This window comes from Palaemon carinicauda, chromosome 7 (genome assembly GCF_036898095.1).
Source record: "Palaemon carinicauda isolate YSFRI2023 chromosome 7, ASM3689809v2, whole genome shotgun sequence".
Classification (NCBI taxonomy): domain Eukaryota; kingdom Metazoa; phylum Arthropoda; class Malacostraca; order Decapoda; family Palaemonidae; genus Palaemon; species Palaemon carinicauda.
Genome location: NC_090731.1, coordinates 80,698,158 through 80,721,376, shown reverse-complemented (window position 1 = coordinate 80,721,376; position 23,219 = coordinate 80,698,158). Strand labels below are relative to the sequence as shown.

The 23,219-nt window shown below is 39.5% G+C and overlaps 1 protein-coding gene across 3 annotated transcripts in view; it reads left to right on the top strand.

The window, feature by feature from the left end:
• The window catches only part of LOC137643945 (uncharacterized), a 648,304-nt gene that overhangs the window by 481,922 nt on the left and 143,163 nt on the right, over positions 1–23,219 (top strand). For all 3 annotated transcript variants that reach the window (XM_068376721.1, XM_068376722.1, XM_068376720.1), the window contains exons 8-9: positions 167–321; positions 14,413–14,558. In XM_068376721.1, coding sequence (XP_068232822.1) covers positions 167–321; positions 14,413–14,558 — 301 coding nt within the window. The remainder of the gene's footprint in view (positions 1–166; positions 322–14,412; positions 14,559–23,219) is intronic.

The window sequence follows — 23,219 nt, the reverse complement described above, 5'->3', positions numbered from 1 at the left end:
TTGCGAGAAGGTAATAATGGATGCCATAACTTGCAAGTGCTGTCTCTTTCATTTGAAATGATATTGCCCATAGGGTACTAAATGTAGTAGGTGGTCTTTATAACATGCGAAAATTAATAATTTTCTTGGCTTGTGTCAATAGTTTATTTTTCTAATTCATTTATAGCCAGAAAACGTAACACAAAGGGAACTGGTTATGAATGCTGGTGTGCGGAAACCAGAAGATTTTTTGGGTGATTTGAACCTTGCTGAAGAGGAGCAGCAGGCAGAAGACCAAGCAAAAGAGCATTCCATAGATGATAATCCAGAGGTATTTTCTAGGTAAGTTTCTTTATGACCTTAATGAGGATTATTTCTATAAAATTAATTTCTTACACAATACTGTACATGAGGTAGTTGTTACTGAGGTATTCTCAGCAGTAGTTGTGCAGTAAACTCTTCATCTGTAGCCATGCTCATGATGCAGAGATCATAGCATTTTTGAATAAAGATATTATGTGTATTCTCTAGATTTATTGGCTGACATCTATAACTGGTGAAGAGGAAAATATAATTATTTTCTTTTTCATCTCGCTTCAATAACTGCTTGAGTAGTATTTGTAGGTCAAAAATTATGCTGACATGATTATTTTTTTAGGTATATAACTTAATGCATTGTATAAACACTTGATATTCATTTAACTATTTTAATATATACTAACAATTCGTGTAGTTTAGCAGAAATATAATAGATTAGAATGAACTACTTCCTTTTGTTCTAACAGTATATTTGATTTATTTTAAATGATTTTTGTATAAAGAACATCTGATGAGACGTTTGGAAGCCAGTCAGCTGAAATCTGCTAATTGTAAACAGTGTTTCATCTCGTGTTTTATGAATATGAAATGAAGTAATAGTTTTTAATTGTTGATTACATACTCGCATTTATTATACACACTACCTATTGATTGCTCAGTTCTGATAGTATATTTCTTATACTGATTAATCAGGATTTGATTAGCCTGCTGTGAGAAAATTCTTGAATACTGAGCAGTGTTCTGTATAATTTTGTTAAATTCGTTCTTAAAAAACTTCTAGCACCAAACTGTCTAAACGGAGAGAGCTTAGGGCTAAAAACTCAAGTGATATAACAGCTTTTAATGTACCTACTCACCTAGTTAATGTGAGAGTTGAAAACATTATTACCATTTGTAGGTTCCAACAGATGGGTTTAGATCAAGGTGTCTCCAAAACATAGGACCTAATGATGCCTTTACTTTCAAAACAGATAGAAAGAGCTAAGACAATATGTCTAGGAACTTGATTGACCAGTGCTCTATTATGTTAATTATGCCAACTGAAAGATTCCTTTGTCTCAAGAAGTGCAAGAATTTGTGATATCGATAGACTTGCTAGTGGTTACAGGTTTCTCATTGGTATTGGTAGACTATCTTTTAACTACTATGATGGACAACGTAGAGGGCCTAGAAAATTCTTTGGTTCAGAGATGTTATGGTCTCCAATCAGTTAGCTGAAGCACTTGGTGGTCTGCAGGAAGATGGCATTGGGGCTATTTGAGAAGATTGATCCGGTGAGGCAATTAAATCAGAACGTCCAACAGATGTGGCTACATTTTTGTGAGCCATTCCCTCTGAGGCCAATAAGAGGCTTCTAAGATCATCCGTGCAATGGTAAAGAGTCTGAATTTGTTTATTACTTGTCATATCATAGTGAACAAATAAGAGACGTTAAAATCTAGGTTAGATCAAGCCTGTAACAGGACATATACATTCCATACCAAATCTTCAGCAAACTCCTTAAGTGGATCGACCCATTTACCCCCAAAAGTCATAATGTGACAATATTCACAAGGCTGGGGGAGTCGGTCCAGATCCAGTAAATGTGGATGCATCTCTCCAAGTTGGTCTTAACCTCATGCACAGCTATCATAATTGTTGGCTAGATAGTTTCCTTAAGCCGCTTTCCAAAGCTACAGTTTTGATGGCATTGTCCAAGACACAGAACAAAGTCAACAATTACCATGAGCATAATGCAACCCAGATATACTCAAGAGTACTTTGTTTATAGAAGAATAGAGACATTTCTATGTAGGATATTTTATCGTAATTTAAAGTCCAAACTTGAATTAGGGATCACTGACCATCGATTAGGTTCAGCAAATGCAATTGTCTTGGATGGGTGTGCTGTCTTGTGGGTAGTCAACTGGCCAAGCCATGGTACTATGAGGATTTTTGGCAATAATGTTATATTTCACATATAACATTGTTTGCAGATGGAAGATACATATTTGGTATTTGAGAGATATTATAAAACAGTACGAAAGAAGGTACTTGATTGATGTGAGCAGGAAGGCATGCCAGCCGTCGACATCAGGTGTCTATGGATATGCCAATTCCCTTTCAAAAGCTGATTCTTGCTGATCTGCAAATACCTGAAAGATCAACAAAGGCAGTTTCCCAACAATATCAAGTGACTTGTCATCACTGGGCCTGACCCTGTTCAATTTGAATACAGAGATGAAGAAATAAATCAACGACCTGATATCCCTATTACACATTGTGTAACAAGTGATTCATCTTTCAGTCAGCCTTGAAAAGAAGAGCATCTGAGTGATTGCAAATGATACAGGTATGTGTATTCCAATCATGTACTTCTCTGTGATAAAATAAATGTCATGTAGCCTCTTTATGGTCAGTATGAGTCCTTGAAGGACAAGTGTTAAAATAAAAGTTGCTACGGCACAACATGCCAATACCATTCCAGATCTCTTAGCTGCCCACAGTCTCTCAAGTTGTGATACCATTTCTTCATGTCTCTTTGGTATTAGTAAACACAAGTCATGAAAATACTTTGATCTGTAAAATCACTCTGCAAACTTGGTGTTTTACAGGAAAACATGAATATTGTAATCAAAGAGGCAACCAAGTTCATCGCAGCATGTTATGGATACCCAAAGGAAGACACCATGGCTAGCCTGCGCCACACTGTTTGGTACAAGTAAAGTCCAACTAGAAGTTAAATACAGCTCCTGGTCTGAAATCACTACCTCTCACCATAGAGGCTTTGCTAGGGTTTGTGTATAGGGCTCATTTACAGATATCTATTTGAAGTGCTTTAGATCCTGACCCTCCTGTTCTTAACTCACTTCACTATGGTTGGTCACTCAGCAATGGGGTGAACATGATATCACCAGTTGTTCTTTCGCTGGATGTGTCTTCAGCACCATTTGAAGTCCTAAGATTGATCAAGTGTAGCTGTTACTATTTTCAGCCATATTTGACATCATGGTGTGTAATTCTGCTCACATTTCCTGCCCCATTTTGTGTGAATGCTGGGAAATGATAATAAAAAAAAAAAACTATTACAGCTATTTGAGTCACTGGTGACGAGAATTATGATAATGTTCTAGTTTTGTGAATATATTCTAAGTGCTTGTGTTGAAGTTCAGATCATGTGGTGTTTGGAGTGGTTATTTTGTCCCCAGTAGTTGATTTACATGATTTAAGTTATGGTTAAACATAAAAATTGTTGGTTTGAAAAGTAAGATGTGATCAAAAGGTGACCTATCTTGAAGTTATGGTTAAACATATAAAATTTTTATTTTTGAAACTGAAAATGTAATAAAAATGTGACATTGAGCACACTTTTAATTTTATTATTTTGTGTATAATTCAATATGGATTTGAAAACTAAATTAATTGTAGACATTTGGTCTATGCTTCATTACCATTCTTGAGCCCAAAAACCTACACTTTGACATGAAAACGAGGTCTATATCTTGGTTATAAGTCAAGATTGGAAGGTAGTAGAAATAGCAATCATGAATTGTCGACCATCTTGAATTTCGTCAATAAAAGATATTCCCCAAGGATTCCTGCTTGGCACCCAGCATATTTTTATGATGCATGGCCTTTCCAACCAGAATTAGCAATAAATTGGAAAAGCACTCTGAGAGTGCAGCTTATTTCTCGAAACCAGCTTGCCTTTCCCAGAATCAATTCAGACCGTAAGCGTATTTGAAGTCTCCGTGACAACCATGTGGGAACTTGGAGTTAATGTTAGGTTTAATTCGGTCAACCTTTTGCTTGTCTTGACCTTTGGCCTAGGACTTCAGAAAATTAACCACTTCCATGTCTCAACATATCAATTAATTCCTGAAAGTTTCACTACTCTATGAGTAAAATTGTGGCCAGGAAGATGTTCACAAACAAACAAACAAACAAACGGGTGAAAACAACCTCCTCCTAACTTTGTTTGCAGAGGTAATTACTCGAAGTTGTGTATATAATAGAAATTAGAAGTGTTCGGGACTTTTTCCTTCCTGATTTAGGAACTAAGGTATATGGATCCTATATTGTAGAAGATTTGAGAAAAGGATGGCATATAATTGAGATTTCCCGCATTGTGTGTTGGTGCGGTAGGCGGGCTGCTATTGAGCATCCCTTTAATGCCTTTTTTGGGCTCGAGCCATGTCGTCCTGATGGAAGTTGCTTCGGGCAGCTTCCTACTGTATAATATTTCTGTGAGTGATATTACAAGAGAATTACCGTCAGGTATCACAGGGTTCTAACCCCCGGAACCACTATCCTAAAATATCGTGTATAATCAATGACGTATCCGTAGATAACCATAGATATCTGCATCCCAAACAGACTTAACCCAGTTTAGAAATCTAAGGAGGAGGATAGGTGAGGAGGCGTTACATATCCACTCCCTTCATAGTTCTACTCGTCTCTGATAAACTCATTCCAATTTTCGCAGCTTACCTACTCGTTCGTTTCTATGTCAAGATTGCGTTTTCTCAGCTTTTTGGGGTTTTTCCTTGCATGATGGCTTCCCTTTAGTCGTCAAAGTTGAGTAACCTTCTCTTTCACAATTTGATTTAGCTGTAACTGCTTTTGATCCCTTCGGGGAGTGGTTATTTGACTTTTTTATGGCGATAAGGGAACGGGGCACTCCGAGTTCAGCTAGCTTTTGGGCGCCATTTTGTGTGCGTTTCTGCCCTTTTTATTTCATGTTCACTTAGTTTTATTTCACTAGTTTCACGTTAGCTAGCTTTATTTTGGCGTTACGATGCCTTGGGCTCTGTTTCGTGATTTCTTTTACTACGCTTTATGGTACTTTAAGTTTTAGTTTTATGCGTGTTGGTCCCGGCTAGCCTAGCTTAGAGAGTTGTAGTTTTGTCAGAGACGAGTTCGCCGATGGCGACCAGGTCGTTCTTAATGGTCTGGTTGGCAGTGGTTATTTTACCCTTAAAGGGTTTTTTTCCCTCAGTTATACAGTACTAGTTTACTGAGCCCCTTATGTCTGCTGCCTTTGATCCTCCGGTTTTTTCAGCCTATTAGGCTTAGCTTAGCCCTCGTTGGTGAATCCGTTGGTCTGTCATGCTGCATTCATTCACGATTTCCCATGCTAGGACTGCTCAGTCCCTTAGAGCTCCCCTTTACGAAGGGTGAGCTCCTCTTGTCGGTGCGCTGATTTTCCTGTTCTGCTGTTCCATCCTAGCCTCTGGGATTCCTTGATCGACCTGCGGCATTGACCATTTAGGCTTAGCCTACCCCGTGGTGGCATTTGGATTAGCCCTTGTCGGTGATTCCGTTCGGCCACCATGCTACATACGTTCTTGATCTCCCATGCTAGGACTGTGCAGTGTTTTGGAGTTCCCCTTTGCAAAGGGTGATCTCTCCTTGTCGATGTTCCGACTCACCTGTTCTGCCTTTCCATCATAGTCTCTGGGATTTCTCGATTGACCTGTGGCATCGACCTATTAGGCTTAGCCATTCTGTATTCGCTCGTGATCTGTCATGCTAGGACTGCGCAGTCCATTGGAGCTCCCCTTTGCGAAAGGTGATCTCATCATGACGGTGCGCCAATTTACATGTACTGGCGTTACCTCCTAGCCTCTGAGATTTCTCGATCGGACGGCAGTCGCCGTCTCTGACGGCGTGACATTTATTTTGATACATGGGTATAGCTTCTCCATGTCGTCACCTCTCTTTTTATCCTAGCCTCTCCGGGATGGACATTGCAAGAATTTTATCATCACGCTGCTGTGTTTTTACTTTTGTTGATCTTGGGGGTTGGTTCCCTCTGGGATCTGACTTTCCATGGCTGTCGGCGTGCTTCTCCCTGAGGGGTGAGCTATCAGACTGACGACAGTGCCGGTGCCTGCAGCTTTGCCGCCATCTTTTGGCACACTATACTATTGTACTTGTACTGGTGATGTGTCGCTGCTTGCGGCAGTGCCTCCACTGGCGGCCCTCAGCTACGGCACGGTGTTTTCTGCTTGAACCATTGCCGTTTGTCTCCGCCACCCTAGGCACCTTTTGCCCCTAATGGTGTTGCCGTTACTGGCAGTGGGGCTAGTACTAGTCTGAAGGACGGGTTGGCTGTGCCAGCGCCTTAAGTCACATAGGGCGCTGGTGGCAATGCTTTTACCCCCTAGCGTTGCCGGTGCTTCCAGCAACGCTGATGTATCTGTCGTACATGCCTTTGGCAGTGCCAGAATAACGGCTATGTCGCCACCTTTCGACACCCAAAAATAGATTTTTCCTACGTCAAAATCTGTTCTATAGTACTTGTTTTGGCGATACGTCGCTGCTTACGGCTGTGCTGCCACTGGCGACACTGCCTCCACTTTTGGCAAGGTGTTTTTTGCGGAAACCCTTGACCGTTATCTCCGCCACTCTTAGGCACTATTGCCACTGACGGCATTGTCATTACTGGCGGCGGGGTTAGCACTAGTCTATGGGTGTGGATATCTGTACCAGTGCTTTAGGGCACATAAGATGTTGGCGGCAATGCCGTTTCCTCCTCCGGCAATGCCGGTACCTATAGGGCACATGCCTTTCTGTCCTTTTTTATCTGAGACCGTCTTACATAACTAAGATGAGTTCGACTGTAGGTGAATTCAACTACAGATTAACACAAAAGCCTTACTCATTCAACGTTTGAGGCTTCTTTATGTAGGTTGGGCCTAGGAACTCCTTCTAGGAAAGGTTTTCTAGGCCCCTGCATGGAATAACCACTACATATGGTTATTTTTTTTCTACCAATTTATCCATTTCCCTTTGAGGGTTTGGGTTGGATAGATGGTTGGTAACTCTATAGGCCAGTTCCCCCTCCCGGGTCTTTTCTATTGAGGATATCAACTTGTTTTTATAACCCGCAGGCTGCTTTACACTCTTGCTCATTAATTGATGCGTCGATTGCTTATTATTAAGTTTAACTGTATCGTTGCCTTCTAATAGGCCATTTCTCTGCGGAGATATAGTAGCAACGGTTCTTTCCATGAGCATTCCCCCCCCCCTTTTTTTCCCTTTTTGGGCCTATAGCACCGGACCTTTAGGGGGCTAATTTTTCTAATCTCACGTTCTTTATAGGGGAATGGACATTTCGTACTTTATCTCCTCTTTTCACACCAATTGCATTTACACACAATTTGGGGATTACTATTCCCTCAATTGTTAACATGGAGTGTTAATAACCCATTTCTTTCAGCTTTTCGTTTCTGTTAGAGGATGTAGTACTCATTTAAACCCTTTCCTCCTTACAGACGGTGCCTATGTGGAGATACACTGTTGAGTGCAGATTTGTGTCAGGGCTGTGAGGCATCCTTGTGGTCTAGATATTTGCCGCACACATGTGAAGTGTTGGAGGATGAAAGGATTTACTTCACTCTGGAATGGTCTCGGAGGATACCTCCGATGACGACAGCATTTTCTTCCCTTGGTATCTTCGCACCTGGGTAAGAGGATAAGGTAGTCTGATCTCATCAAGGATTTCGATTCCACTATGACATCGGTCTCCTGATCTACGGTTACGATTGCTTCTTCCGTGAGGGGGGTGTTCCTGCCCTTTTCTCCTCCTAACATCTTCTGCTAGGCTCATGGAGCCCCTCAGTTCCCGAGTACCTTATGTACTACAATGCATCTGGTACTTATAGCTAACACGAAAGCCTTCATGGAGGGAAATTAGTAATACCAGATGATGATGTTCAAGGCCTCATGTGAAGAGATCCAGACCTTGGAGAAGCAAGAGGAGTCGATTAGGTATAAGGTCTAGCACTCCTAGCTATCTTCTTGCACGAGGCAATGATGACGGCAGTGGGTATCAATATACAGATTGTCGCCTTTGGTAAGAGCTTGGCTTCCTTCGTGGCTCCGGACAAAGTGGTCTTCCCCTTTGTTTCGAAGAGCTACATGGCAGTGTAGTTAGCCATTTGTGAAGGTAAGCCTCTTCCAGCTTTGGAAGTGCACACCAGTCTCACCACGACTCCGTCCACTAGACCAATGTCCAGTTTACTTTTGCTGAGAGTAAACTGGATACGGATGCGTCCGGCCACCAATTTCTTGAGAGGCTGCCCAGGATTCCTGAACACCTTCTTAAATCTGAGTTGTAGACCAGATAATGGTTGCCAGTGTCGATGCCTCTGTAGTGCTTTATGGAGATGATGATCGGGCATTTTGCAGATGCCTCAGTCTTTCCTTGCTGGCAAAAACTCATGTCGCCGCCTTTATGAAAGACCTTTATGCTTTTTTTCATGTCTGTCAAGCCTGTAATGAGCATGTACTTGACACAGCTATCATCTGCCACGGCCTGAAACGTTTCTCACCTCTAGCATCTGGGGAAGAGACCTGCTCCCTTAGAAAGTTGTGAAGGAAGTTACGGATAAGGCTGTCACAGAGCTTAGAGCCTTTTCCTGAAGTGGGTGATCTCATTGAAGAGGTAGTTCACCCCTGGAAAGGCCATAACCAAGAGGTCTCGCAAACTGACTTATCATTGTAAGTTGTTTGTTCTTTCTTATGCCGCTAACCCTCAGACTGTTTACGCTGTGCCCAAACAAGTGGTGTCACAGTCCCCGGCCTTCCACCCTGTGTATGAGTAAGGGTTGTCTTCCGAGGCCGTCTTGACAGTGGAAGAAACTCCAGGGGTCGGGGACTTTAAAACGGCAGTGGAGGTAGAGGTTCATGTCCTCAACACAAAATAATGAAGGCCTCCGGTAGGGGGATGGTTAGCCTTGTTCCAGTATTGTGGGTTCTTCAGTCCTTGGACACAGAATGCTATTTCCAACGGCTTTGGTTGGAAGTAGTAACAATAGCCACCACAGTTCAGGAGATTCTTCCAGAAACATCACCTTATCTGGAACAGTATGTATAAGACCTCTTGAAGAGGGGAGTTATCTGCTGCGTGAGATCTATGAGATTTGAAGGTCGTCTATTTTGTGTGCAAAAACGGTTTTGAGCTTACCTCAAACTATTCTTGTCTTGTCCGGTCTAAACCTGTTAGTTCAGTGAGATAGGTTCCGGATTTTGGCTTTTTCACAGATACGGACCTTACCACCTTTGGAGGATTTCACTGTCTCTATAGATCTTACCAACGTCTTTTTATCGTCCGTTAGGTCGACACTTCTCCCCCTACCTTGGTTGCAGCCTGTAGAGAAAGGGCTACGTATTTAGAGCTATGCCATTCGGGCTCAACATAGCTCTGAGGATTTTCACAAAGTTTACTGACGCAGTCGTACAACAACTTCGGGAGAAAGGCCTTCAAGTAGAAGCATGCCTGGTTGATTGGCTAGTGTGAATTCCCTTGGCACAGATTGCTTGAAAGCAACCAATTGAGTTTTTTGGTTCCTCTAGTCCCTTGGATTTCAGATCAACTTTAAGAAATCAGAACTGGCTCCAGCTCAAGACTTCCAGCGGTTGGAGATTTGTTGGGACATTAAGTCTCACTCTCATTCTATTCCTCCCTCTATGAGGGAGGAAATAGATTTTTGTTTAAAGTTCCAGCTTACTTTGCATTTTTAAAGTCTAGCTTCCTCCATGAGTTCGTCTTGCAATTCGGCCCTCACTAGATCTGTACTATACGCCTTTGATGTCGAATTTTACACGGATATCTTCAACAAAGTTCCGAAGGTTTGTGCAAGGCTATGGCTGTCAGCTCCACCGAAGCCTATCTCTTGGTCTTTGGACAAAGTTTTGCAATTTGCTTCGGACATAGGCAATCAAAAGGCTTCTATTCATGATCCCACTCAGAAAGTCATCCACTTAATTGCGATGGCTTCCGATGCTTGGGTTAGTGACATTGTGACGATTTCTAGAGACGAGAACCACATTGAATTTGTTGATAATGGTGAGGTTAATTTATACCCTGATCCCACTTTTCTGGCTAAATATGAACTTCCCTTTACACCTTGGGGTCTATGGAAAATAGTTCCCCTACCAGGTAATCCTTTCCTGTGTCCAATACACTGTCCAAAAGTGTATTTGAGGCGAACAGTGCTGTTTAAGGGTGGTCTTTTGTTTCAAAATGATTCAGTGGGGTCTGATTTGTCTCTAAATCAGTTAAGAGCTAAGATTACTTACTTTATATGAAGAGCGGACTTGGCTAGTAAAACATCGGGTCTCGACCCTAAAGATGTGGCTTCCTTCTTGAACTTTTTCCAGTATATGTTCATTGAGGGACTGCAGACATATACTGGTCAGAAGTCCCTTTGGGTTTTCTTCAGGCATTATATGAAGCAATTGGAGGAGTCCCGTCATTTTGTGGTGGATGTGTGGGTGTTATGAAACCCGCGGCAACGACGTAGCCCACAATGCATCCTAGGGCACTCCTTCAGCTCATTATTAGCAATGAGTAAACAGAAGTTTTTGCTTCAAGGTAAAAAGGAAAAATTCACTTCATTATTTCCTTTTCAGATTCAAAGGTGTCTTTACGATGCTTTGTGTGTTCCTTCAGTGCTTACAGCCTAACTGTCTAAATGGTAGTTAAGCCATATCTCATTTGGTTTGGGTGATTAACCCCTTTTTTGTACAGACGTGATCATGTGTCTCTTGATCAGGTTTACCTTGTCATAAGGTTCCTATGGTTCCTTATGTCATGCATTTGTCCCCTTATGTTACCTTATGTATGGGTAGGGACGGGATGCATTTTTTTTGTACAAAAATTTCCATATGCGGTTAATGATGGTTACTTGTAAACCTTGGCACTGATTATTGTGAGTAAAAGGCTGTGAATTGTTCCATGCCTTTTACTTTTACGCCCTACTATTATACTTATAATTACTGTAGCGGCATTATCTTTATTGTGCCTTCTTATTATTTTCCTTCGTGAACATAATTGGATTTAATCTCAAGGCGGGTTTTGGTTCCGTACGCCTCACCTTTGATGCCTCCTTTAGTTTCGGCCTCCTTAGAGTTCCCGACACTAGCATCAGGTGTTTTTCCAATTGTGGAGGGCAGTCTTTGGTTCTTATTGCCTCCTTGTCGGACCATGCTTGTCAATTCTGCCTCCGAACTGTTCTGGGATATATAGGTGAGAGTGATACCTATGCCTTGACGGAGTATTCTTGTAAGTGTATTTCGGTATTGGGACCTCTCCCTGTGAGGCTTCCTACCGAGGCATAGGTAATTCTCTGGTACACATCCATCAGGGCGACATGGCTCGAGCCCAAAAAACGGATTTTGATGTAGGAAAAATCTATTTTTGGGTGAGATAGCCATGTCGTCCTGATGGCCCTTCCGTTACGTTGTCCCTCCCCGATGCCTCGTTGGATGCATCTTCTCACGGTTGTTGCACTGCTGTGTGGAAAGAGTTTATCAGAGACGAGGAGTACTATGAAGGGAGTGGATATGTAACGGCTCCTTACCTATCCTCCTCCTTAGATTCCTAGATTGGGTTAAGTCTGTTTGGGGTGCAGATATCTATGGTTATCTACGGATACGTTCCTGATTATACACGATATCTTAGGATAGTCGTTCCGGGGGTCAGAACCCCATGATACCTGACGGTAATTCCCTTGTACTGTAATATGACTCACTGAAATATTATACAGTAGGAAGCAGCCCGAAGAACTTCCATCAGGACGACATGGCTATCTCACCAAAAAATAGATTTTTCCTACGTCAAAATCCGTTTTGGTTTTTCATCAAGCATTTTGGGATGAGCTTTTTAGGACCACATTTTGGGTGTATAAAGTATATATATATATATATATATATATATATATATATATATATATATATATATATATATATATATATATATATATATATGTATGTATGTATATGTATACACACATACAGTATATACTGTATATATATAATATATATATATATATATATATATATATATATATATATATATATATATATATATATATATATATATATACATTCATATATACATATTTATTATATATGTATATATATATATATATATATATATATATATATTATGTATATGTATATATATATATATATGTATATGTGTGTGTGTATGTGTGTATGTATATATATATATATATATATATATATATATATATATATATATATAATGTATTTACATATCTATATATGTATTCATATATATATATATATGTAAAACTTCTCTTTAAATAAATCAACCTATCGAAGATTTTTCAAATGAAAGCATATATATAATATATATATATATATATATATATATATATATATATATATATATATACATATATATATATATATATATATATATATATATACATATATATTGTATTGATTCTGAATCATAGCCTACTTTGCTCTTGGTAAAGGTAGAAGAGACTCTTTAGCTTTGGTAAGCAGCTCTTCTAGGAGAAGGTCTTTCCAAAATCAAACCAGTGTTTTCTAGTTTTGGGTAGTGCCATAACCTCTGTACCATGGCATTCCACTGTTTTGGATTAGAGTTCTTTTGCTTGAGGGGACAGTCGGGCACACTATTCTATCTTATTTAATTTCCTCTTGTTTTTTGAATTTTTTTTTTAGTTTATTTATGGATTTGTTTTATTAGTTTTATTTAATCGTTAAATATTTCTCTTGCAGGTTATTTATTTCCTTATTTCTTTTCCTCACTGGGCTATTTTCCCTGTTGGAGCCATTGGGCTTATAGCATCCTGCTTTTCCAACTAGCGTTGTAGCTTAGTAAGTACTGTAATAATAGTAAAAAAAAATGACAACATATCAATAGAGGCTTTGAACTCAGATGAAAACTAGAGGGGCACTCAGTAAAGTGCAGACCTCCTGCAGGGCAGCTTATTTCTTGACCTTTTCTACGTTTTACTCATCCATGACCTTGACATTCGACCTTAAAAAATTTAATCATTTCCAGCTCTTTACATAACAGTTCAAAATCCCTGCACATGTCATTAATTTACGATTAAAATTGTGGTCCTATGGTTGATAGCCGAAATGTGAAAGTTTGCTTGTCCTTTACCTTGGACTTGACCTTAACCTTGGACTTGATCTTAACCTTGAACTTTACTATATATTAATTGGCTTGGATTTTCATTCACTGAAATATGAACCAAGTTTTAAGTCTCTGTGACAACAACATCCAAACTTATGGCTGAATATGTGAATTGGACATTTTGCTTACCTGTGACCTCGACCTTCCAAAATTTAATAATTTCCAGATTTTTAAATAACAGTTAATCCCTGCAGGTTTCATTACTCTATGATTAAAACTGTGGCCAAGAAGGTGTTCATAAACAAACAAACATACAATCAAACATTACATTTTGCTTGACTGTGACCTTGACCTTTGACCATGACCTTCTAAAAATTTAATCATTTCCAGACTTTTACATAACAGTTAATCCCTGCAAGTTTCATTATTCTACGATTAAAATTGTGGCCAGGATAGTGTTCACAAACAAACAAACAAACAAACAAACATAAAGTGGGTAAAACATAACCTTCCAAACTCGTAAGCAGAGGTAAACATTGTATTAAACACAAAACTGTGCCAAGTCCCCATTCCAATGGAATAATAGGTTATATTGTTAGAAATAGCTATACCTGATGGTCTCATCTAATAATTTACTCAGGTGTATTGTATGGCCTTACACAATTTCATGTACTAATGTCCATTAATATTTGTTTGCATGGCATTCTATATTGAACTGATGTTTCTTATATATAAAACTTGATCTATTGTGAAGAACTATGTCTAGAACTCAACTGTTCATTTTGTATTACAAAATGCCCTCATTCTAGATATTAGTTCAAGCTACCAAAGTAGTCTTGTGATTCTGTCATTACCCTTGTTGTTGTTGTTGTTTTTTTTTTTTTTTTTTTTTTTCTTTTTTTTGATGAATTTTCCTCTCGAGTTGAGTAGTTTTACTGAAAAATGCAAATATATTTCTCTGCATGAATACATTTTCTATTATTTTTACAGGAAAATTATTAAGATATATTTTAATATTTTAAGAATTGAAGTTAGACTGAACAAATATGATTGAATATAATTTTGACCAAAGACAGCTTTAAATATCAGTGATTCCACAATGTAGGTATTGTATTTTATTGTTATTTATATGGTTGCTAGTAAAATAAATGTCCCTTGCAAGTCAATCTATAAAAGGAAATATACAAGATATTCTTGAATTGTTACAGGCCTGCGGAATTAGAAGCTGGAAGTCTTCCAGCACCCGAGTTACTTGATGTTTCAAACTATACAGTGGTGAATACTGCAACAGGATTTACTTTTGCTGATAGTTTTACAGGAAGAGGCTTAGAAGATGTAATGATGAAGTTGAAAGGTCAGTGTGTGTTACTTTACATTACAATTACTAGGTCAGATGACAGTCTTGCATGAATATCAATTATACATGGGGGATACATTATTTTACATTATTCTATTCAACGCTTGATTTCTTATTGAGGTTTTAAGAATATGATATATGCGATTTGCTGTTCTCAGTTATAATCCAAATACACAGAATTTCAATGATAAGATTTATTATTTTGATTTATACTTTTAAACCACATAGATAATATTTTCAAAGTGATATCACTAGTTGTGCAATCAGACGTATGATACAATGCTGCATCAGTAGGTCTAGGAACCCTGTCTTATCTAGCATGTTTTCTTACTGTTCAAGGGTTTATAGAACTCTTGAGTAGACATACAAAACCACTTGAAGTGTAGAGAAGGTAGCTATATAATATAATCTACAGATATCAAAATAAATACTGTAACTGTTATTATTAAAATTAAGTCTCAGTGCTAACTACCACATTCTCACAAAGGTTTGAAAGTGGCAGTAAGAAAAAACGAAACAATTCAAGTCATCGAGATGAATTTACATTACTTTAAAACATATTCTAGTCTTGTTCTGTCCTTGGGAATTATTAAAGTTCAAAATCAAACTTCCTATACAAAACAGCTCACAAGGAGGTAGAAAGTTGTGATGGTCTATCCATAATCAATATCCGGCAAAAATCACAGCTAATACGATCAAAACACACTAGTCCCTTTCCTATCGATTTAATTAATCACTTAAAACATCCCCCTTAAGAACAATAGAAAGTAGGTTCCAACAATAACGATATACTAACCAGTCATGATTTTGAACATCATCCTGCTGCCATAGTGATGCTTCCTAAAAACCTAGCCTTATTTGATTTTGGTGAAGGGGTAATTTCCCTATTTTTTTACACCTTAACTCTCCAAGAACAAGGAAAAAAATAATTATCCACACAATAATTATGAATTTGACTCATAACAATTCTTGCAAATTGAAGCCATAACATTCTTGGCTTCATTTCTAAGGATGATTATGATATTACAAAGCTAATGTTGGAGCAGCAGAAAACGGAAGTCAAGTCAGTGCCTGCATGTAGCAGTGATCAGACTACAAGCAGAAACTTTACTGAAAAGATGTGTGGCTAATATTCTGTGGAAGTGGTGCCTATACAGGTAAGTTAACTTCTACAAATGGTGCCAGGAGTGGGATATAATTCTGTGAAGACCATTGTTTTACAGGCTGCCAACGCAAGAGCCAGTGTCTTTTAGTGGGTTGTGGTCAGCAAGAGGCCATATTAATTGTTAATAGATACCAAGTATTTGGTACGAACTATATTGCCCTAAACATATGCAAAATAACAACTCAAAGTTTAAAAGATATATAGCCTATTGTGTGCTGTCACCACAGAGCCATATAACTATTGCAGTTACTGCATCCTTACTGACATTGGGAAATTGCCACTCAATTTAAGCTATAACAATAATTACACATCAGTTAGTGCATATTCAGTTATACCATCATGTTGTACCTGGATTGAGCTACTAAGGCTGACCTAATGGGCACACCAGGCGTTGGTACAGTTTCTGCAGAGAGGATATTGCAGTACTTGAAAGCGTACACGTCCGTCACAAGCCTAGCAAAGGTTTTAGGGAGTGTACCCCAATTGAATGTGGAGCAATTTGGTAAGGCACATGAGCTGGGAATGTGGACTTCGGAGATCAAAGAATTCTAGGAAGCTACACCCTTAATGGATGGAATGCCCAGGATGGACAAGCTTAAATCTGAGTCCTGTGGAATGAGTGAGGCTGTCCATGAGCTACAGGACCTGATGCGCAACTTCATGCATAAAATAGATGAGCAAGTCAGAGTGCCGTTCTCCCATATGGAGACAATGGAGGTTATTCTGCAGCAGATTACTGATAATAAGGGCCTGATCAGGATGGATATGGGGACATCATCCCTGGTAGATGCCTAAAATGCCAAGGCAAGGGAAGTCTTCCACCATGAAAGGGCAGGTATGGTGCCCTTGAAGCCAACAATGGAGGATCCAAATGATCTGAAGACCCCTGAGACACAGCTTACACCACCAACCAAGAATGAGACAGTCAGAGAGTCAAAACTGGAAAGGCCTGTTAGCAAAGGGAAAAGTGTAGTCAATCTTGTATCTGAGGCTGTAAGGCTCAAGGCTACCCTAATAAACCCTGAATCTGTCAGAAAAAGGTGCACTCACCTCAGCAACCAAGGGTCCCAGCAACCCCTCCAAGGAGACTGGAAGAATGCCATAGACGAGGTCGAGGATGCCCACAATTACTATATCATCGCCTAAGGCATTGGAAGGAAGAAGAGGGCAGATGTCACTGGTAATCTTAGGTGGGATCACCTAGACATCCCTGATACTTGTCATGCAAAACTGGTTGACAAGTTCGATGTTCGTGTCAGTGAGTAGGACAGTTTGCTCCTCAAATTTCAGCTAACTGCCACCATGTGCAACTGGAACGACTAGGACAAGTTATGTTAAAAAATGCACTTACTGGCTCTACCCTGACTGCTCATGGCAACCTACAAGTAACCATCACGTTGAACTACACGGCATTGGTAAATGACCTGAAAGAGTGATTTGGTAAGACCTGACGCCACCACCAAAGCCACACTGCTGGCTGAATTGGCCTAATTTAAGCAGAAAGAAGGGGAGGAGCTGCAGAACTTTACTGATAGGTTGTGTACCTTAGCAATGGATGTCCCCCCTCAGAAAGCCAGTTTAGAACAGCCACATTTGTATGCAAAGGAGGCTTTCAGGTAGGGTGTATGCACAAGAATATGGCAAGGCTGACCACCAATGTTAAAAATTCAAGCAACATCATGGAGGCTGTGAACCAGATGAAGCTGGTCCAGTGATGCAGCAAGCATGAGGACGGAGAGCCACAGGTGAGGCTGATGGAAGCGTTTGGGTGGGGGGAAATAGATGTTACCCGTTGTGGAGACCGGTGGCCCTTTGCATGGGAATGCCCAAACAAGCAGTGCAAAGTGTGCAGTGGTGGTGGCCACAAAGGCGTTAGTTGTCCAGTTACTAGTAGATAAAAAGGTGGCAATAAGCACAGAGGAGGCAACAATGCACTCTAAGGAACGAGGAGACAGAGCCACAGGAAAGACAGGAAGGGACAGATGGAAAGACATAGATGGAATATAGAGCACCATGACAAGAATCGAAAGGTAAACTAAAATTCTCGAGTACTTATAAATAGAAGAGTTAACATTGCCAGGTGACCAACCTACAATAAATGCTGAAAAATTCTGCAAAGCCTTCCTGGGCATGTTCTTTACCTTGTTCATACTACAAGCCCAGCAGGTGCTTACCTGCAGATCAACAGCTTGTTGTATCATTGGTCAGTAAAAAGACTTTCTCAGGTATGAAAGTTTCTTGTTTAGGCCCCAGTGGACCCATCCTTTTGAGTCATGTGCTAGTTGGAATAGTTCCTATCGCAGACTCTGCGGTACCATAAGACTCAGGGATGTAGTTTTTGGGTCTACGGAAATCCTCTCAATGATATAGCACTCCGCCCTTGGTCTGCAGATGTTCTCTGTTTCTCCATAGCTTCTTTACTTCTTGACCCTCCCACTGTAGGTCAGTCAGAGACATGGTTAGAGCACCAAAGAAGCAAGTTTGGAAACTGCAAGTGACCTCTAGTGACAGCTCTTCAGAGGAGATGAACTAGGAGTGGGGAGCTCCTGCAAGTGATCCCAGGATGAAGTTAATTCCCCAAAGGACCATAATCATGTTCCCATTCGCACTAATAAGCTCTGTGCACCAACAGGCAATAACCTACTAATAACAACACAAGTTGCAGGTATATCATTGAAATAATTGATTTGACGTATAAAGAGATTTTCCGAAATTCATGTACTGAATACCACATTGCCCCACCTGGAAGGAAAGTGGTACACAGTCTATCAAAAGTAGGGGATGCATGTTAAGCCCCTAAATTCAGGTATTTTTACCTTTGAATTTAACTAGGTATAGTCCAGCCGTTTTCAGTAAAAATCGTTCAAATTTGGTTAAAAGCACCAAATTTTGCACAAAGTTAGCTTGAGATGTACCTTTTGAAATATGATAGAGACCCATTTGATATCTTTCCAATACGGCCGCTTTTTCAAGATGGCCGCCAAAAATCTGGAAAATGCTGCTATTTGAAGGATTTTCATCATATAGTCACAATTTTGGAGTCTAAACCTATATTTTCAAGGAGGTTCTAAACAATAAAAGCAAATGTATGCACATCAGACAAATATTCAGGAGAAAATGGCCTTTTTGTTACAGAAATTGCCTACAAAAATATTAAACCGGCTGTAATCATATTTGTTCTGTAATTTAACGTAAAGTAAAAAATGTATTTGAATGTCAAACATAAGTACAATGTTTTATTAACTCAATATGAAGAGTTTTATATTAATGTAATCCCAAAGTAGGTCTTATCCTTGAAACCATCAATTGCTAGTACAGTACTGAAATGACCAATTCAAGTACACAGTTTAATCACACAGTCACAATCCCCCCCCCCCCCCCCCCGCATTTGCACAGAGCCGTACATGCTAGTTGTGCTTTCACACACTTGCATCTTCCTCTGCAGCCTTTGACACATCCACATTTCACTAATTCCATACAGGAAACTGATGCTTGAGGCAGATCTGACCAATAGGGTTCCCATGCATTCCAAGGTCCTTTTATCCAACCCCATTCAACAGGTGAAGGTAACACGGGATTGGGGAGAAGTGACTGGCCCCAAACATGACCCGCTTGATAAGATGCTCTTCTGACATGCTGGTAGAGAGCAGCAGAAGTTGGTGGCATGAGATCAATAGACATCCCCATCCTGGTGAAGAGATCTTTTCTCGCTTCATCAGCTGATGTGGCAGTGCTTGTTTTGTCATAAAGCAGAACAACAAATCGCTCAAGGTTTGCCATGTGCTGGTCAAATCTCTCCAGTGTTGGTTCATTCCCAAGGTCTGCAAACACCTCAGTTACACTTTCATATATTTGCCACGTCTCCCAAGAAGATTTCTTCCCTTTATCAGCAAAGGAGGATGTGTTGTCACACCCACTGAAGGCATGAAACATAGGCAGAGCTCGACACTTTTGACCTAGAGAACCAGCTATGGTGTGTATAGGGATATATTTGAAGTTGTCCCCAACCCCAAAGATGATCCACAGTTCACTTGCATGAATTGGAAGACACAATGCTATAGATAACACTACTACATCAGTGTCCACAGTTCTGATCATGATCCTCTCACAACCATGTTGAACAGTATATTTTGCATGGAGAAGAAGCCTTGTGTCTGCTTCCTCATGGGAGCACGGAGATATTTAATCAATACTGTCCCTCTGGGGGTTGCAAAGGACCAATTCTCCTTCTGTGGACATAATTTGCTTGCCCTCTGGACAGCTGAAAGTAGTATATTGATCCGCTAGAAAACTGAAGAGCTCGGCTTTGTTTGCATCACACCGCAAGAAAGCCTTCCAGTTGCCAGAAACAGGAGTGTTAGCCTTTACTTTTCTGCGGTCCCCCTCTCCTCTGAGACTCCGAGCAGTCGCCTTCAGACTGTCTTGGAAGTAATGATCAAAGATAGTATCAACTCTTCTTGCTGACTCCAGTTGACGCTTTACATGTGGTACAAATACCTGGTCAGCATACTCTTGAAATGAATTTGATGCACTTGGGTTAAGCATATTAACAATGGCACCCCTATCTAGAAGAAGTGCATCAGTATCAGGCTTGTCCTTGATTGTGGTACTATGCTGTGTAAGGAATGGGAGAAGATCAGCTTTGGTCTCATGTCGAAGTTTCCCACTCTGTGATAATGATGGCGGACTGGACTGATTCTCATGGCAGAAAAACTTATCAATATCCCCATCTCTCACTTGGCAAGACACACACAGTTTAGCGAAAAGAGAACAGTCTTGTTTCAATGATGCAATTTATTGCTTCTCCTTTGACACTTTGTGGGTAGGCTGTCTGCTGAATAGAGGAAATTGCTTCCTTTTGATAGGGTCTGTGAAACTTTTGGTTCTGTCTTCTAGCCCTTCCTTCACGAAATCACTATAATGTTCATTTCCCACTCTTTTGATATGCCTTACGGTTTCTATAATCTCTTTGTCTACAACATCCTGGGTGCCTAATACAAGAAGATCAGATAAATCTTCCATGAATGGATTTCCCATGTCTTCTAATGTATCACACAAGGATTTGACTTGCTTTCTGTATGTTGTCCGTACTCCCTGTTGAGCTTCATGGTGTCTTTCGTCTGAATGCTTTTCCGCCTGTCCCCGGAGTTCTTCCACCACAGTTTCAAACTCATTCACAACTCTTGACACTTCTGGCCCAGCCACCATCCATCTTTGGAGTTGTGCACTGTTTTCAGTTAGGCCCACAGCACCACCATCTCCTTTAACCTGTTTGTTATTCTGTTCGTGAGCTTGGTGTAATGGGATGCCTGAAAATGAGTGATGTGTTTTGTGAACAACAAACTTTCCCTCTGAGAATTCAGCAGCAACCTCAGGATGTGGTAATCTAATCAAATTTCTTTTCAGTAATATGCAAATAAATTTTGTAACTAATTTGCTGCAAAAAAAAAAAAAAAAAAAAAAAAAAAAAAAAACCTGGAAACTACCTAGATCTGTTCACCTTTTAATTGAGCTTCATGGTGTCTTTCGTCTGAATGCTTTTCCGCCTGTCCCCGGAGTTCTTCCACCACAGTTTCAAACTCATTCACAACTCTTGACACTTCTGGCCCAGCCACCATCCATCTTTGGAGTTGTGCACTGTTTTCAGTTAGGCCCACAGCACCACCATCTCCTTTAACCTGTTTGTTATTCTGTTCGTGAGCTTGGTGTAATGGGATGCCTGAAAATGAGTGATGTGTTTTGTGAACAACAAACTTTCCCTCTGAGAATTCAGCAGCAACCTCAGGATGCATCAAATCTAGGGAAGCCATATCTAATATGCACTGCAACCCAACGAGCATAATTTGACTTATTTCAGAATTTAAATGGGCATTTGCTGGTAAAATATTGTTCTCCTGTGCTTATTTTTATTCTCATTGTTTAGAACATCCTTGAAAATATAGGTAAAGACTCCAAAATTTTAACTATACGATGAAAATCCTTCGAATAGCAGCATTTTCCTGAATTTTGGTGGCCATCTTGAAAAAAGCAGCCATATTTGAAAGATATCAAATGGGTCTCTATCACATTTCAAAAGGTACATCAAGAGCTAACTTTGTGCAAAATTTGGTGCTTTTAACCGAATTTGAACAATTCCTCCATACTTCTACCGAAAACGGCTGGACTAGTAGGTTTAGCCTACAAACATCTTGGTCCATCCCACTGTAATCCATATACAAGGCCAATTTCACAAGGGACTGTGGTAATCTAATCAAATTTCTTTTCAGTAATATGCAAATAAATTTTGTAACTAATTTGCTGCAAAAAAACAAAAAAAAAACAAAAAAAACAAAAAACCTGGAAACTATCTAGATCTGTTCACCTTTTAATTTGCATTTTTAAACTAGAACTACAGCCAGAGTTAGAAATGTAGGATGCTATAAGCCCAAGGGCTCCAATGGGGAAAAATAGCCCAGTGAGGAAAGTAAATAAGAAAATAGATAAGTAATAAACAACATTTTAAGAACAGTAACAACATTAAGATAGATGTTCCATTTATAAACTATAAAATTGTTTACCTCAACAGTACTCTTGCTATCCCTATTGAACTAAGGGCCCACTAATTAAAACTTAACTTCTCTCAAGTGATATATAGCAATTAGCAAAACATTACACAACTAGAATATGTTTAAAATTTCTTCAAGAAAAAATTATTGGTAAAATTTAAAGTGGTAGATACTCCCCTATTATTAGCTTTTACTTTCAAATCAGATAGATGATATTCATCCATATGTTTGTAAACATCAAGATAAAGATTCTTAAATAAAGAAAAATAAAAAACTTGACTTAACATTTTTTAAAGGCCCATTGTCGCTTTATATATGTCACAACACTGATTTCTAATTAGCCTTTTCATCTGATTGAACTTCTTTTAAATACAATTGAAATTCTCCATGTTGACAAGGAGAATTCTCATCACTGTCCTTACTAAAGGGGAGGATGAGATCAGAACGAGTTAACCCTTTTGCTTCAAAACGTTTCTAGCTCTAAAACTTGGAAAAAGAAGAACAATACTCCTTTCTGGTTCACGAACCCGTTGTCTGCTGCTAAGGCTAAAATAACCTGTTAGGAATCTTTAACACGAGAGTCAAAGAGGTGTCAATATATGGCCGCATTCCCCTTTAAATTAGACACTGGTTCAGTTCAATTCAAGACTTTGAATTGGCTTTGAACATTCAGGTGTGCAGGCTGAGTTTATTGTAAATTTTATGTCATTATTTTGATTTTTTGAAACTTACCGACATCAGACATTATTCCATTGATCGTTATCAACGTGTTTGTAAACCCTTTAAATCATAATACATTCAAGTAAACCTTCGGTCTAAGGACCCTGCTGTATTTTATACATTTGGCTACCCCCTTTCACACAGTATTATCGCCATTATTTGTCGAATCTTGTGTTTTATGTTTTGACTAAACTTTTGTTTTGTAGATGAATTTTCTGTAAGCTGTTA